Source organism: Bidens hawaiensis, unplaced genomic scaffold, assembly GCF_021521415.1.
Source record: "Bidens hawaiensis isolate Kalapana, Puna unplaced genomic scaffold, B.hawaiensis_p1.1 tig00012729_1, whole genome shotgun sequence".
NCBI lineage: Eukaryota > Viridiplantae > Streptophyta > Magnoliopsida > Asterales > Asteraceae > Bidens > Bidens hawaiensis.
The window spans coordinates 359,510-378,160 of NW_027492054.1; the positions used below are offsets into that span (position 1 = coordinate 359,510).

Here is an 18,651-nt window from a genome sequence, read left to right on the forward strand (position 1 = left end):
TAGCTCGCAAAAACCAATGGTGGCACAGTTTTCACTGTTGTCTGGTTAGATTTGTTCCACATGTCATCCATATGTGCAAAGCCCATCTCACATCCATTAGGAAGGGAACAGAACCTTTTATAAAAGAAGATGGATACATTCCCTATCATTACACATTTTGGGCACTTAATGGTAGTGGATAAGAAGATAACTCCGCAATTAAGCGTGTTCACATGGAAGTGGTATCAGGATGGGGACCTCCCGGGAAGTCTCCACATGAACAACCAAAAGCAAATCTGTGAAGCGATGATGGTTTGTCATCGACAAAACGAACAGGATTATGATGCGACAGTAGGTGGGCTGTTACAGCTTACAAATGGTACCAGAGATAGGACCGTGCTGATGGTACCACCCGGGGGGGGGGGGGGGGGTGGACTGTAATGTATTACATCGGTTCAGGTAGGGAGGAGAACGAAACCTTCTATATAAGGAAGTGGACACCTTTTCTATAATATCGTGTTTTGAGCACTTAATGGTAGCGGATGAGAGAATAACTCCACAATTAAGCGTGCTTATGTGGGAGTAGTATCAGGATGTGTGACCTCCTGGAAAGTCTCCATCTAGACAACAAAAAACAAATATTTGAAGCAATGATGGTTCGTCCCAACCAAAACAAACAATATTTTAATTTGGCGATAGGTGGACTGTTACACCATATACTTAGGTAGTAACAATATGACGTGGTCAAAGAAGACCTCCACCTATAAGCTTATTGTCGTTTTTACCATATGGTCTTGATCACACTTCTATTTATGCCATCATTGCTCGATGGGGAATAATAGGTTGCATTTTGATCGTGTCTATGGCACATGTGTTTTATTTGTCATAACTTTCTCAATGTGCGTCCTATTACATCTCATGTTTCGATAGCTTTACGTGGTATAGAAACTATCTTTATTAAAACACACTTCTAAGTAAGGAAGGAGAGTAAGATTAATATTCATGTATACTTCTATTGATATCAATCATATCATTCAAGAAGTTATGATACGTTGGAGGTTTTTACCGCAAGGAATCAATTTCAAGAAGTTATAGACCAAATGATTTAAGTTTGTTTTCTTGTGAAAAAAATATTCAAATGCAAGTAAAAGAGATTCGGAATCAAGTTTTCATGCATGTCTTCATGCATCGTACAATCATATGAGATATTCTCCTAGACATGAATATAGAAGAAAATAGATTATACAACTCGGTTTTATGATTTAATCTTAAATAAAAACTGAGTTGTTTGAATAGCCTTTTGGTAAATTAATGTTACGTGCAAGATAAGGTCTAACATTTTATCAATTCGTTGCACAATTAAAGGTTGTAAAGGCTCCATCTAGAAGTTGACTGATTCTCATTAATTCAATAAGTTTTCACCAATATTATGATTGGTGGTCCTTAGCAAAGAATTATAAGTGATCCTTTTTCAGAATAAATGTAACAAATATAATTAACGTTTGAAAAATTGTATGATGTATGTTGTAGATACAAGGTATATATGGCATGATGCGCATATTACGGTGTAGTACTTGGTCCGAACTTGTCGAACCAATGTCTCGAACCGTGACCGGCCCCAAATGCTCTTCAATTGGCTTGTCACATGTCTCTGATTTAGCAATGTATTATAGAACGTAAAAGATTATATGAATTATATTTATAAGTTCTAGAAAATATAGAAAAAATTATGTCTTTTTCTCGGAAAAAAATACTATAATTCTGAAATAATCTTAATATTAATTAATAAAATATTAGCTTTCTCATATAGGTCATTGTTACATTCTATCAATAGGATATAAGATTATGTTACATCATTTTTCTTATTTAAATTGTAAACGTTCATTTATGTGGGGTGATGACTTGTGAACACGATTACACAAATGTACCTTCAAATTGGACCACTAACCATGTTATATATACACACCTTCGATTGTGAACACAAGTGTACCTCAAACTCCTAAATATTGTTGACTAAGCAAGAAAAGCCAATGAAAACACTAAATTCAAATGGTCAGCTATTGGGGATTGTTTCAGTGTTTGCTTTGTTCATAATCTCCAATGGACAAACTTCGAACACAAGTAATCAGATGATCCGAGCCGTTAATCTTGGAGGCTGGCTAGTTGTCGAAGGATGGATGAAACCTTCTCTCTTTGATTCCATCCCGAATAAAGATTTCTTGGTTCGTTTTGAATTTAATTTATGTGTCATTTATGGTTTGTTTAACTTGTTTTCATGTGCATGCATGAAAACACTTTAAATGGTTTTTTCAAGTTTTTTCAAGGGCGGACCCAGTTAAATTTTTCATGGGGGCGTAAAATTTTAGAGGTCATTTGTCTATCGCTAGTAATTGTTTTCGGTAACTGAAAGTACATCAAACGTAGTTATAAATGTATACTTAAGAGTAAATTAAATTATTAAAATCTTACTAATGACCATAATTCTCATTCAAGAAAATAACATATCACATTATCAGTTTATCACATTATTACATATTCACAAATTAACATGGACTTCACATAATCGCATTGGACCTAATCATAACTCATAAGAATTCAGTGTTCTAGTCCACATTAACTACTTAGTCTCATACAAATAATTTTTAAAGTTCATAACTTGTAATTTTTCACTCTGGTCCATAATCAAATAAATTAAAAATAATTGATAAGATGAGAAATCAGTAATTCAGTGTCAGGATGTCATAACTAACGTCCTAACTAGTGGTCATTGTCCGGAATTCTGGCCGTTTGACTTCTGTCTCGATGTAAACACTACTTTTTAATGAATATTGGTTAATTTATTGCAAAATTTATGGGGGCGGTCGGGATTTAACGTTCGTATAAGACTAATATTATTTTAACCCCCCCCCCCACCCCTTTCACACCATACGTTCAGCGTTGGATTTTTTACGTCCGTTTAGTATACATGGCCTAATTTCTGTACGGATTAATTTTTGCTTGATTACAAATCAAGCTTAAAAAATTACTTATGAATTGATCATCACCAGGATGGAACTGCCCTTCAATTAAAATCGAAAACGATAGGGAAATACCTTGTTGCTGAGCTCGGTGGAGGTTCAATCATTGCAGCAAATCGTACATCAGCTTCCAACTGGGAAACTTTTCGGGTAATTTCATTCAATGCCTTCGCAACTAAAAATGTTGTTGCAAAAGTTTAAGAATACATTTTTAAGTTGTGACAACGGTTTTTTTTTCTTGGTTAAATGGTTGCTTTAATTTATTTGGTACAGCTGTGGAGGATCAATGAGACCAGTTTTAACATACGGGTGTTTAACCAGCAGTTTCTAGGACTTGACTCAACAGGGATCAAGTTGGTCGCCGTATCAAACGATTCTCAAAAGTCGGGTGTGTTTCAGATTATTAGAAAATCTGATGATCCGACTCGTGTTCGGATTAAAGGCCCAAATGGGTATTTCTTACAGGTTCGTTTGTCACAAATTTGTGTTTCTTTAATAGGTCTTGATGATTGATGATTGATTATTACAAGAAAACAAGTTTTACTTTCTCATTATAGGCAAAAACACAAGATCTCGTGACGGCTGATTCAAAAGGAGACGGACAATGGGGAGGTGGCGATCCTTCGGTTTTTGAGATGACAATCGTCCGAATACTGCAAGGAGAGTACCAAGTGACTAATGGTTACGGTCCTTTAAAAGCACCGCAAGTCATGAAAGTATGATGTTACTTATTTATATCTGTTTAATTTGCGGGTTACATTTATCATTTTTTCCATTAGCAAAATATCCTAAATGTTAAACCTTATGTTTAATTTGTGTTTTCATTCAGGATCACTGGAGCACATTCATAGTAGAAAATGATTTTAATTTTACCGCAACAAGCGGTTTAAACGCCGTGAGAATTCCAGTAGGATGGTGGACCGCCTATGATGCAACACCTCCTAAGCCTTATGTAGGAGGATCTTTGCAATACCTTGATAAGGCCTTCTTATGGGCAAAGTATGCATATCTTCCTTTGTTTTAACTTTTAAGCTTATATTTCTTGATGAAAGCGATATAATACGTAATATAGCTTTCTAATTGACCATTATTGTGCGTAGGAAATATAACATAAAGGTAATACTAGATCTACATGCTGTTCCGGGCTCACAAAATGGTTATGAGCATAGCGGTACTAGGGACGGTTCTATTGAATGGGGCCAGACAAACGAAACTTTACAAGAAACGGTTCGTGTCATTGAGTTCTTTACTGCTAGGTACGTCAACAGTTCAAGCTTATACGCAGTTGAGCTCATAAATGAGCCTCTTGCATCAGGGGTGCCACTAAGCATACTTACCAAATATTATGAAGCCGGCTATAATGCTGTACGAAAGTATGCTCCCAGTGTCTTTGTGGTTCTATCAAATCGAATTGGCGCCAATGATTCAAAAGAACTCTTTCCTGTTGCGAGTGGAGGGACTAATGTTGTTATTGATGTTCATTACTACAATCTATTTTCCGACATTTTCAATAATATGACCGTTGAACAAAACATTAATTTCATCCAAACGAACCGTTCTAATGAACTACAAACCATCACAACATCAAATGGACCGCTAACTTTTGTAGGTGAGTGGGTGGCTGAGTGGCTAGTAAGAGGAGCTACTAAAGAAGACTACCAAAGGTTTTCAAAGGCTCAACAAGATGTCTATGGACGTGCAAGCTTCGGGTGGGCTTATTGGTCGCTAAAAAATGTGAATAACGCGTGGAGTATGGATTGGATGATAAAAAATGGTTACATTAAACTTTAGAAACGTATCAAAAGTATCCTTTGATCGTTTAAAATTTATGCCCACTTTAAATGGAAGTCATTTCTAGCCCTCTTGTATTTGCCAAGTTGGTTCAAATAAGTGTTTAATTCTTAATCAACTGCATCACAAAAAAATGTATTGGTTATCGAATTCACAATGGTATATCAATAAGATGTTGGCAGAAGATTGAACCCTTATGTGTTGTTTCTTGAATTCCTTAGAAATATGATAAATTCTAAAATTATCATCTAATTAACTTTGTTTCACATCTAGCTTTGTGCTAGTTTTTATGCACAGGGCCGGCCCGTATGTGTAACAAATTACAGACAGGGCTTTAGACCCATAAAATTTTAAGGCTCCAATTTTAAAATATATAAGTATTATATATAGTATTAATATAATTTTTAAATTCATAACATTAGAAGCAAATTCGATTTTGGTGTAGTGGTCAAATGCTTTGCTTATGTGTGCAACACGGGATCGGGTCCCACCCTCTATTTTTAACTTTTGTTTTTTGGAATCAGCTCAGTGGCTTATAGTTCCAAATTTAGTTTTTCTAAATATAATTATTAATTCAATTATTTTGACTAATGCTTATAATACTTTTTATTTTCTCAAAATAAAAGCATTCACATCCAATTCCATATATCTTTCCTATAATTTAGCTAAAAAACACAATTCCATAAATTTATCTATCATTTTTTAAAATTTTTATTATTTTTTTCTCTTTTGTCTTATTATATAGTAAATGGTGATTGGTAGATATGTGATATATTATATGGTATGAATAAAAAATGAGTCCCTATATTTAGGGATTTACTTTAGTTGTCATATAACTCATCCATATAATAGGGAATGAATTGGAAATGTGATTTTGATGGTTTTCTTAAAATTTACTCTAAATTATATGGGTTTGACAACTTTAGAGAATGGGTTGAGAATGCTCTAAGGATTAGCTCAATAATCTGAATGTATACAATACCTTTTAATTTTAACCAAAATTGTAGTTTAGAATATTATATCTAACATTATAGTGTTATGACGTTCATCCTTTTTCAAAATTTGTATAATATATAAGCATTATAATTGTAAGTGTGGATGATAAAAATGTCTAATATATATGGTATCATCCACAAGAACTTTTTCAATATATTTCAATCAAGTTACTTTAATGTCCTGTTTCAATACATTTATATTTATTTTTTGGTTTTTAAAGAGAGAAAGAAAAATGAAACTATTTTGGTTTAATATTTAACTTATTCATCTAATTAAATGTGAACCGGATATAATAAAAGAAATGAAAAGTACAAACCCACTTTTTTAATAAGGCCCCGGATTTTTTATTCGTTTTAGGCCACCAAAATGGTTGGGCCGCCACTGTTTATGCAACTAATGGTCGTTCACAAAAAAAACTTATTATTGTCTTCGCTTAAGAAATGTATGTATTCAATGCTTTACAAGGCACATAAAACTCGATTTTGTGAATTTTGTATAAGCTTTTGAAACCAAACGTTCTGTCCGATAAACCAAAAAATGACAATGTGGGGCTAGCCCTTTTGATAGAGACATGCGTCTGTTAGATGGAAAGTCTCAAGTTCAAACATGGCCAAAGAAGTATATTTATTGGTCTAGAAAAGTGTATGAGTAAAATTTTCTATTAAAAAATAAGATAAACTCAATCATACTCGCTGTATGTTGCTATTAATCTGCCACTAAAGATGTTTTCTAAACCGGGCCCAATTAAGCCTCCATAAACCCAACAAATCTGCAGGTTTAAATTTAAACATAAAGCGTTTATACAAAAAGCTGCAACAAAAACAAGCATAACCCGCTCCAAATAATACGTGCCTGTGCCAATCAATCTGAACTGCTATAAATAATAATCGACCATTTAAAGCGGTTTGAATAAAACTACGTATATTTTACAGTGTTTTTAAACACATCTTTGATGAGATCACTAACTTATTTAACATTTAATAATTTAGAAATAAAATAGAGTGGAGAGTGAAAATGTAAAATTTCTATTTGTTTTCTTTGAAATTTGTTTATTTTTGTATATTCTACTGTGAATAAACCCCAAAACCTTTTGCTAATGCATAAATAAGTTAACTTACAGCACTAGTCATGCTGTATATTTTGAAACTTAGAAACCTTTGAGTCAACTGAAAGTGAACTATCAAAACCGATTGATGAGCTTTTCCTATCATAACTTAATGTTTAGTAAATCTTGTTGTTCATAATTAGTTGCCGCCTGATTAGTTTTAAGGAGATATCTATTCTTCTTTGGAATCATCCATTTGAAGTGTGACCATTTCACCCTTTTAGGTATTTTTAATTTGTGTTGTGAATCTTTACAAGCCAAACCCATTAGAGCTAGTTGGATGTGGGAAGGACAAGCACTTTCATGTCACAAATTATAAATAAGATTATTATCAAACTATGGTGTTGCAGAGACCTTATTAGTCTATGTGCAACATTTGGTTGGTATATTTAATTTTTGTTTTGCCTTTTATTTTTTGTTGTTTTATGTATTTGGTTGTTAACGAATTGGGTTTTGTTTCAGAGCCGTAACTCAATTCCGATCGAATTCATGTTGACTTGCACTCACATCCCGCATGTTTTGCCAACCGACTAGGTGGATTTTTTTTATTATAAGTGGTACGAGTGTTATAGAGGTAGGGTACCAAAAAGACCCAAATACCCTTAAGTAATACCCGAGGGTTAACCAGAAGTCCCTCATAAGGCACCCGCGAGACATGAGAACTAACTGTATAGATCATCTGAGGAAGAAACACCCTCATGACACATGCGGGAGCATCCTGACACCCTCAAAGGTCATCCGCAAGAAGGAATACCCTTCCTCATAAAAGACCACGAGGTAATGTTCCAGGACAGCTGCTGTCAATAACTAATTACCATCTAGAAGATTTGCCAAAATGCTTTCTTGCGCAATACGTGATCCCTTGGCCAATCAACTAGTGACACCTGGCAAGGCCGTTATAACCCTGCACATGGCCAATGTTACCTATCAACCAATATCAGGAAGACGCGTGTCCAGGTTGTTATGCACATGCAACGTATAGACTAAACCTATCATATGAGGACACGTGTTCAGGCGGTTATAAGAGCATCTTCTAAAGGGACAGCTGGCCCAATTACTTTCCCACACCCTTCGGCTATAAATACCCTCTCGATCATCATGAGGTATTCATTCACTCCCACTGTACTCTCTCAATTTACTTAAGTATTTTATCTTCATCGGAATTGTACTTATTCTCACGCCGGATGGTGGTTACGGGAAGACCCCCCCCCCCTCTTGTCCTTCCCATAACGAGCTCACGGTGCTCGTTTGGCAGGTTCACGCCACTGGACTTTGGGAATTGTGTTCATATCGTATTGACAGTTAACCGTATTCTACCCTATTGATTCATCGGATCTAGGACCCGTTAAAGGGAGTAGATCCGTGTTTCTTCAAGTGTTAATACTATCAGCCTGGCGTAACGATCCATGTATGCTACCTAGTTTAGTTAGTTGTTGAGCTCCTAGTGAAGAATATGCAGTCGGTTAGTTACACATGTAGTTAAGCAAAATAGACACATTTTTCACACATTTAACTCGCCCATTTTCCTAATTATAACTTAATGCTTAATTTTGTTGTTTATAATAAATATTTGTTCTTTTGAATCTCCATGTGAACTTTAATCCTTTTAAATATTTCTAGTTAGTGTTGCGAACCACTACAACATTACATTTTAGTTTTTTTTTTCTACACTTTAGATTGCCTAACTTTTTATTATTTTTTTATTTTAAATGTTTAATACTTTTAACTTTGAATGTATTTTAAAATGGATGTCTACGGATGTGTATGTAAGCGAGTAGAATTTTAAACATGGAATCTGAAGTATGAAACTAGGTACCATACCTCGGTTGAGCACGAAAATTGACAAAGAAGCTAGGAATATCACATAATGAGGAGAATCTCCTATTAGTGCTAGAGGGATACTTGGCCCAACGAGAACTGGTCAAGGACGATGCCCTCTCTCATAGTGAATTCGAAGGGAACCCGTTAGGTCAATCGTATCAGACAGTCGTACCTCAATTACAGCTTCATTAAGATTGAATATAGTTTAACGAACTACAAGGAAGTACATCAACTAAAAGTAGAGATGGAAAACAAAGAGAACGAGATAGGATACAAGATCATTCACATTCAAGCCAATTCATAACCTAACTCTTTCTCTCCAAGATTATAAGCTATGTTTAGCTTATTGGGGCCCTTACTATTCTTGAACTGGGCTGTTTGGTTGGGCCCATTGTGATTATATAGATGTCAACTGGATTTGGCCCATAGTGTCATAATAGAATTTGGGGGCTATCTAGCTTGAAACCTTGAACCGATTAAGGGTTTTTGGAACAAAATCTTTCTGACAATATTCAGAAATGGGTTTATTTAACATTGAATTGATATGAGTTTTCCAAAATTAGAACAATAATAAAGGTTCAAACTTTTGTCAACATATTATTACTACATCATTGTTAATGCAAGTCCATTTTGACAAGAAATATTTGTATATGGATCAATTAAACAAAAATAAGACGGTTAGAAAGCGTTCCAAATTGAAACGGACATAACTTTCGCTATCCTAGAAATTATAGACCCCATAAGATTTGAATACAAACATTACAACCGAACCCACGCTTGACAAATGACAATAGTGTTGTACACTTCATGTAATGAAAAGTAAACTTTAAACGATAAAATGACAATATTGATACATTTCTAAAGGGTAATATAACCATTCTTTATCATCCATTCCATGCTCCAATTGCCGTTCACATTTTTAAGCGACCAATAAGCCCACCCAAAACTTGCACGTCCAAACACTTCTAGTTGAGCCTTCGAAAACCTTTGGTATTCTTCTTTAGTTGCTCCTCTTACTTGCCACTCGGTCACCCATTCGCCTACACAAATAAAACTTTAGGATGCCATTTTATCATGACATGAAACATATAATGCATCATATATAAGGAAGTTGAAGATACGTACCCACAAACGTTAATGGTCCGTCTGATGTTGTAATAGCTTGTAACTCATCAGAACGGGTCGTTTTAAGGAATTCAATGTTTTGTTCCACATTCATAGTATCAAAAATGTCGGAAAATAGATTGTAGTAATGAACATCAATAACAACATTGGTCATTCCACTTGCAACAGGAAAGAGTTCTTTTGAATCACCGCCAAGTCGGTTTGATAGAACCACAAAGGCATTGGGAGAATGCCTTCGTACAGCTTTATAACCATCCTCATAGTACTTGGTTAGTACGTCCAGCGAGACTCCTGATGCATGAGGCTCATTTATAAGCTCAACCGCGTATAAGCTTGGATTGTCCGTGTACCTAGCAGCAAAGAACTCAATGGCACGAACTGTTTCTTGTATAGTTTCTTCCGTTTGGCCCCACTCAATAGAACCGTCCCTAGTAGAGCTATGCTCGAAACCATTTTGGGAGCCTGGAGCGGCGTGCAGATCCAATATCACCTTCAGGTTATATTTTCTATGCACAGAAATGATGAAATACAATATATATAACTTACTATATAGGTTTCATCAAGAATATATAAATTGATTATTTGAAACAAAAGAACATATGCATACTCTGCCCATAAGAATGCCTTATCAAGGTATTGCAATGATCCTCCCACATAAGGCTCTGGTGGTGTTGGATCACTTGCGGTCCACCATCCCACTGGAATTCTGACGGCGTTTAATCCGCTCGTTGCAATGAAGTTGAAATCATTTTCTACTATGAATGTGTCCCAATGATCCTGAAAGAAAATGCAAGTGAACTCATGTGTTAACATAGACTCGTCAAGCGGGTCGTGTTCGTGGGTGTACCCCGACATGAACTCAAAATTTTGACACGAGATGACTTGGAAATCGTGTCTGATGTATGAACTTGAACACAACACGAATTATCACGGTTTACAAGAATTCAACCCTTTTAACGCAAATTTTTTTAATTAGTTCTTGTCATATTAGACATTAGAACCATTATATTACAGTTTTATAACTATGTATACAATATAATTACGTGTTAATATATGACATAAAACAGTTTAAATTATAAAATAAATGGGTTAAACAGATAAATCCAGTCGGACTGACATGAATTTGTGTAATAACTTGACACCGACCGTTAGGAACCCACAAAATTGGTTGGTGACCCTATTGAAATAAAAGTCACCCACAAAACTATAACAAAGAATGGAAAAGAAAACTATACTTTCATGATTTGTGGTGCTTGTAAAGGACCATAACCGTTAGTCACTTGGTACTCTCCTTGCAATCTTCGGACGATCGTCATCTCAAAAACCGAAGGATCATTGTCACCCCATTGCCCGTCTCCTTTCGAATCGGCAGTCACGAGATCTTCAGTCTTCGCCTGAAATCATTCAAATAATCGGCACGAAAATGAGTCAGTAAAACTTACTTTATAAAAACTAATCCTCAATACAAAGAATTAAAGAAATACAAATTGGTGGGAAATTAAGGAACCTGCAAGAAAGACCCATTTGGTGCTTTAATCCGAACACGATTTGGATCATCGGATTTTCTAATAATCTCGAAAATACCAGATGTTTGATAATCATTTGTGGTAGCGACCAAATTGATCCCTGTTGAGTCAAGTCCTAGAAATTGTTTGTTAAACACCCGCAAGTGAAAGCTGGTCTCATTGATCCTCCACAACTGTACCAATAAATTAAAACCAACTTGAAAAATGCTTTTGGCAACCTCATTTAGTCGCGAAAGCGTTGCCATTGGGGTAACTAGATAGAGTTAACATAATGTTACATGGGCCATGGGCAGTGGCGAAGCTTGGACACGAATGTCGGGTGGGGGGACTCAAAATGTATTATAAAAATCATAAATGAGGGGGACCAGGCTCAACTTTTTGGCCGAAAACAGGTAAAATTACACCACGTATAAAAATTTCCAGACGAAAACAGCTACATTTACACTTGGAACTCTCCTCGGATTTGTGGTGCTTGTAAAGGACCAAATCCTTCGCCCCTGGTCATGGGGTAACTAGATAGAGTGAAACAACGAAAAAAGAGCAAAAAAAAAAAAACAGATTTAATAACTGTCCTACGAGTGCTGATACAAAGCCATAAGCAATGGCACTATCAGACCCGAATTGCGTCAACTAGCTAGGGTTCTGGGTCCGATTTTACTATAGGTTTTCCCAATTGTAAGGTATATCCTAAAGTTTCTTTACCAATGTAGAACGCGTAATGGGAATGCTCACATTAATTTACGTGTTTATTTATAACTATAGTTTTAGCATTTTTCTTAAAGTTTGTTACTTCAAAATTGTGACAAATGACATTTAGGATTCCCTACAAAATCAACTCATTACATGTATTCATCATTTGGAATATATGAGTTCTCTTTATATATATTCTCTACGCTTATTTCTTTGAGTCGGAAATTACCCGAAATGTTTCCCAGGTGGAAGCAGATGAACGGTTTGCAACGATGTTTGTGCCTCCACCGAGCTCTGCAGCGAGGAACTTTCTGGTTGTTTTCGATTTAAACTGAAGTTCGGTTCCGTCCTGGCATGATACATAATATGAAAAAACAATTGATCAAGAGTTAACAAACAAAAAAGCACATAAGCTGAATTGAAAACAAACCAAGAAATCTTTGTTTGGGATGGAATCAAAGAGAGAAGGTTTCATCCATCCTTCAGCAAGTAGCCAGCCTCCAAGATTAACGGCTTTGATCATCTGGTTGATTGTGTTTAACGCTGAAGATTATGAACACGAACAAAGAAATTACAACAGTTTGAAGTTTGAATACATTTAAACCAAATCAAAGGTGTGCAATATATAAGTACATATGTTTGCAATTTTAAACAACCAAAATGATAGTGGGTAAATTTAAAAATCTTTCCACGAATCGTCGAATCTTATGTAATGAATTATTTAGAAACATACACTTGTCCAAATATCGACAATAGGAAAGTGGCTGTATTTTAGTATTATCGTACCCTACCTATCTACCACATGCATGTATGATATAATCCATATATCATATATATACATTTCTCAAAACTATATTTTATATTTTATTATTGGTCACTTGTAATAACTAATACGTTCTAAATCATTATACTTGTCTTTATGATAATATATTCTATTCTTTGATTCATAATAAAATATGTATGTTTAACTTATACGAGGTGAGAAATTTAAACCACCTATGATATGGAGCATATTGGTTTGATAATTTAAACCTCCTAAAAAGGACCCGGAATCAAAAAGGTCGCTCGCATGCTCAGGGGATGCTCGGAGGGTGTGCGAGCCGCACCATCGGTCGGGACACATAAATTTCAGGGGCACAAGCTTTTTTATACATATTACTTATATATGTTTTTTTTGTTAAAAATAAGGTTATTTGCAATGGTTTATGTGATAATTACATGCTCAGAATGGTTTCTACTTATAATAAATCGGTCGATAAAAGTTTTATCCATGCACATCAGCGAATAAAAAATATTAGTTAAGGCCTATGGGCTTTTTTTATTTTGGCTCGACCGGGGTATTTAAATTTCCGGAGACGGCCCTGCGCATGCTCATGCGAGAAAGAGAAGGGATTCATAGAGAGATTAACCAAAGGCTTAGTAGACGGAATGATCACGGGTGGATCAAATGTAAGACCCTAACCCATTTATAACATTTTTAGGCGTAAACATACACTCGTTAGGACTTAAAAACCATGTCTATTTAAAACTTTTACGGATGACGTGATAACATGACACGACATACATAACTAGTAATGAAAATTTTACAAATTTTATATTTATATGATACGAAGACTAATATTAGACTGTCTTCTAAAATGAATTAATATAGCGGAAGCTTGTTTGGTACGGTTGTGTTCAGTTCTTCGACAGCTTGACCGTTAATCCTTGTCCATCAATGAAGTTATAACCTGTCATGGAAATTCACCATAACAATTAGTCATACATACTTTACGTCTACTTGTAATAAACACAAGTGTACTTAACCTTCCCTATAATTGTCTTTATACAATTATTCTTTTTAAACATTAAAAGGGTCTAAGTGTTCTCATTTAGTATTATCCTCCTTTTGTCCTTCTTTTATATTTGCAATCAAGAATTAGGATTTGCACGTTCATGCACAAAACCTTAGCCTTTACGACCCCATGAGTCGTTTATACAACAGTTTACTTATTCGGATTAACTGTACGAGTTAAACGGTTTTAAAATTACAGATTAAACCAACGAGTACGAACCCATTTCCCGTTTCCCTGTTATCCCGTTACCCTTTTTACACTACAACCATATTGTAGCCGGTAACTTCATGGTTCGTAAATCTAATCTTCACGACCCGTTATTCATTTTTAAGTCAATGTCTATACTAACCTTGTCGTTTGACTCTTTATGCTTTGGACGGCCCGTTAATATCAAATGCACCCATATACCATTGCCTCGAGGGCGTTTTGGTCTTTTTTTAACATTAACCGACATCATGATTTAATTCACGTACCTGGCAGGGTCAAGGTTGTGACCCATTACCAATACCTTGTAACTCCTTTTAGAGAACTCGACAATGCATTCTATTACCATCATGCTTACCTGTAGGACAATACTCAACAGGACAAGCATTATATATCAACTTCAAATGGTGGTTGTTTCACCATTTGACATGTATGACCCATTCACGCATATATCCACTCCGGGTCACTCCTTTTTATATCTTAATCTTACAACGGGTTATTACCAAAATAGTGATTTAACACCAATTTACCCATAATACCTCTTTATGACTTGGTCTATAAACCACACCCGATAACCAATAAAATCCTTGTCCCATATACTAGGATTATTAGTTTTCAATTCTCATTTGACCCTTTTGGACCAATTTGAACCAAGTCTCTAACATTAAAGATTACAACCCAATCTCGGGTTATACCTTAATACCCCCAAACTACCCTTCTTGAGTTTTCTTATCAGTTCATTCTTTTGTTATTCAATTAAGCAATATTACAATTTGACAAGGAACTTTAGATTATTATTTGAAGTGAACAAAATCACTTACCTTTCTTTTGTTAACTAGAACTCCCACGCACTCCATTAGCTTGTTTGACCCGTTTCATCCAAGCCTCCACCTAGCTTGACAAGATCAAACTTTGTCCAATTTCCACAAGATTGTCGGGTTAGTCATTATATAACATGACCACATAATCCTAAGGACTCATACATACCAATTTATCGAACACTAGTTTTTTTTTTCTTTTGTCAGTTTCACTTTTAAAAGTCAAACTGCTCATAGGTATGTATATTCTCTAATCATTACATACAATGATGTAAATACTCATACAAACCATTTGCAAGTCCTTTAGACACTTTAAGTATGCCATATAAAGTGTTAATATTTCTCTAAAATCAATGCATCATGCCTAATGCAAGTATATGCAATCTTATGTGTTTTCTCGATTACTAATTATCCTTATTAATGTGCTGCGATTTCCTATATCGCTGCTGTAATCAGCCATTTTGACCCATGTAACATCCGAACTGGTTCAACATGTTCAAAGATGAATCGTAGGGGACTCAAATACCTTTTCAATCATATAAGGCACACCCTCTAACTATTTTTCTATGATTTTATATGATTGTTACAAAATCAGGACAGAAACATAAATATTTCCAGTCAGCATGTTTTATATCCTGACTAGTCACTTTGGTCTACTGTTTTGGACAACTTCCGATCATATTTAGACTTTCATGATCAAATATTAATTGAAATAGACACATAGACTTTTCCAACGATATAAGGCCCGTCCTCTAACTCTTAACGACGAGTGAGATACGCGCTCTGCAAATTAACTATTTAAATCTGTCAAAAGTGACGGATTTCATAATATATTGCACAATTCAAGTTTCATGTGAACATTTCATCAAACACTTGGTGTGCGATCAATAACATAGCCTTAACATTAGTGTTCTAAACATAAATTACCTTGTTACTCATCCAAATTCTATTATTCAACATCAACAAGTTTAAAACACAAAATTTCATTTAGTCTAGCAATAATCTTAACATTTAAAGCTAGACTAACACATATACATGCTCAATTTCATGTTATTCAACATAACTAGTTTTCTCTCAATCTTAAGGTTATTCACAATTGAAGATATTTGAACATACCTTATGTTCACCAAGTTGAGATGAGCACAACCTTACTCACATGCACGGTTTTATCACCCAAATTACCTTTCAATTTGAGGAATTTGAAGAACTAGGGTTTCTCCTTCTCCTTCCTGATGATTGATGCAAACAAACACACACCCAGTGTGTGTTTTAATTTATTTTCTTTTTAAGTTTTCTACTTTCTAACTTGACAACTTCAACCTCTCACGATTAATAAGTTATCTAGTTTAATACTTTTTGAAATATATAAATATTTCACCATTATTAACTTAAGTACTAACTAGGTTGAATATTATCCTAGTTACGTGTTTCAAACTTTTCATGTTTCATACTCGACTCGATTAATATTTTGGGGTGTTACATCAAATACATGTATACAACAACAACTTTCGAGTCCACAACACTTATCGGTGAAGAATAATCAACCAATGAGTCTCGCCTACCAGAATCAAAGATATGTCACAGCAGCATTATTCTTGTTTGCCATCTTGGGTTCAATTCTCAGGATAGTTGGCACACCACGGTTTTAAAGCATGGAATACTGGAAGTGTAACCAACAATTGGCACCTGCTTAATTTATTTACGTGACAGAGAACATTTCTTTTATTTAAATAAACAGATTGAGAGTTGAATAAAATATACTTCCATAGTTCGGGATTTAACTAATACCCTTCTTTAATACAAAACATTGTTTTAACAAAGGTTTACAAACTCTTTTCTTATGAAAAATTATTTAGGGATTTATATCATGTAAGCTAAAAGGTCTTACCGTCACCTAAAATGTCTGTTGTCCCTCCGGCAACACTACTCTCGCTGATAACTCCATCCTTCCATACAATTACTAAAGATGGTGGAACCACTCTCACAGCCTATTGTGACTCAGACTGGCTCAGGTGAAATTGTAACATCCCGAAATTTCCAAAATGATATTAATTATATTACTTAATAATAGAGGGAAAGTTTACTCGGGTTATCGGGAAATAAATAAATAGAGTAGGAGTTGGTATGGGTCGGGCTAGTGTTGGGTAATGGATATGGGTTATGGACTTGGATTAATGGAGATGGGTTAAATGAGAATGGGCCATAGGTCCATGGGATTTAAGGGATATAAATATCCCCTAAACCCTAAACTATCACTCATTTCATCCTATCCTCTAACACTCCAAAACACACACACCACACACCAACACCGCCGCCGGCCGAGGGAAGAACCGAGCCAGATCCGAGAGAGAGTGAGGGTTAGTTGTGATTAAACAAGTAAACGAGATCCAAACAAGCTCAAAAATGTATGATTCTTGATCTTTGAAGTTTAAAGATCCAAGCTTTATAGTGTATAAACGACCGGAAACGGTCGGGGAATGTAGTGGGTGATGTTAAACCATAACAAGGGTGTTAAAATCGCCAAAATGATTGATGAAAACCAAAACAGCGGCTGATCTGGGTAACTTCGCCTGCAACTGGGCAACTTCGCCTTCAAAGCGATAACTTCGCCTGAGGCCAAGTTCGCCTAATTGATAACTTCGCTTACGGCCAAGTTCGCCTAACTGGTAACTTCGCCTGAGGCCAAGTTCGCCTAAGGTTTAATTTCGCCTAAAGCCAAGTTCGCCTGATGACAACTTCGCCTAAAGCCAAGTTCGCCTAAGGTTTAACTTCGCCTAAAGCTAAGTTCGCCTAAGGTTTAACTTCGCCTAAAACCGAGTTCGATTAGAAAATAAAATTAAAAGCGATAAGTAAAAGTAAGCTAATACTAGGCCACCAGATTAGATCAGGCGAGTATTGATACGTGTAACTTATACAGTCAGCCGAGCTCAGTTAAAGAAGGGATTTACAGCTATCGGAGGAAGAAGCAGAGTTCAGGTGAGTTTCTAGCCCCATTCCTTGTTATGTTTTCGGGGCTGTGTGCATACTCGATGTGTTGTTAATACATTTATCCTAAGTGATAAGTGTATGCCATATGTGATATGTGGGATAGATATGAATGATTGCTTGTCGGTACGCGAACGATCTTCGGATATTGCGCGTACTGTCAGGTTAAAAATAAAGGTACGAATATTATATATCGAAGATGTATGAATATTTCAAATGAATACTTGTCGGGGCGTGAACGATCTTCGGATATTGCACGTATCGACAAGGGGTATGGTTGTTAAATGAATGATGTAAAGAACGCCTAGAGTGTTCTTATGTTATAATGTAATTATTGTATATGTGAAGTATGTGTATATAGGTACACGAATGGCATGCGAGTTCTACGTTCGACATAGTAAGTTAGGATGGCAAATCCCTCTAGCTTCTGTCGGACATAGACTCGGCTGGTGATAGCGTAGTTAAGGACTGCGAGCCTTATACGTGATGTAGATGATAGATGTAAACGTAGATAAGGACTGCGGACCTTATACGTAACGTAGATAAGGACTGCGGACCTTATACGTAATGTAGATAGGCGTCAGCACAGGAAAGGACTGTGGACCTTACACGTGCTATATTTCAGCATAGGAAAGGACTGTGAACCTTATACGTGCTGTATTTGTAGCATAGGGGAGTTCTACCTTACACGAATGGCATGTGAGTTCTACGTTCGACATAGTAAGTTAGGATGGCAAATCCCTCTAGCTTCTGTCGGAC

At 35.6% G+C, this 18,651-nt stretch overlaps 2 protein-coding genes across 2 annotated transcripts; one reads left to right on the forward strand and one right to left on the reverse strand.

The window, feature by feature from the left end:
- The first annotated feature begins 1,861 nt into the window (after nucleotides 1-1,861).
- On the forward strand, nucleotides 1,862-5,071 carry LOC143542011 (putative glucan 1,3-beta-glucosidase A). Its single transcript, XM_077034686.1, has 6 exons — nucleotides 1,862-2,201; nucleotides 3,027-3,146; nucleotides 3,270-3,461; nucleotides 3,554-3,712; nucleotides 3,826-3,995; nucleotides 4,097-5,071. The coding sequence occupies exons 1-6, from the start codon at nucleotides 2,010-2,012 to the stop codon at nucleotides 4,785-4,787; spliced, it is 1,524 nt and encodes a 507-aa protein (XP_076890801.1). The 5' UTR covers nucleotides 1,862-2,009; the 3' UTR covers nucleotides 4,788-5,071.
- A 4,384-nt stretch (nucleotides 5,072-9,455) lies between these two features.
- Nucleotides 9,456-12,573, reverse strand: LOC143541993 (putative glucan 1,3-beta-glucosidase A). Its single transcript, XM_077034662.1, has 7 exons — nucleotides 12,481-12,573; nucleotides 12,280-12,399; nucleotides 11,342-11,533; nucleotides 11,070-11,228; nucleotides 10,442-10,611; nucleotides 9,835-10,340; nucleotides 9,456-9,749 (listed from the first exon to the last, which is right to left on the reverse strand). The coding sequence occupies exons 1-7, from the start codon at nucleotides 12,571-12,573 to the stop codon at nucleotides 9,568-9,570; spliced, it is 1,422 nt and encodes a 473-aa protein (XP_076890777.1). The 3' UTR covers nucleotides 9,456-9,567.
- Nucleotides 12,574-18,651: the final 6,078 nt, after the last annotated feature.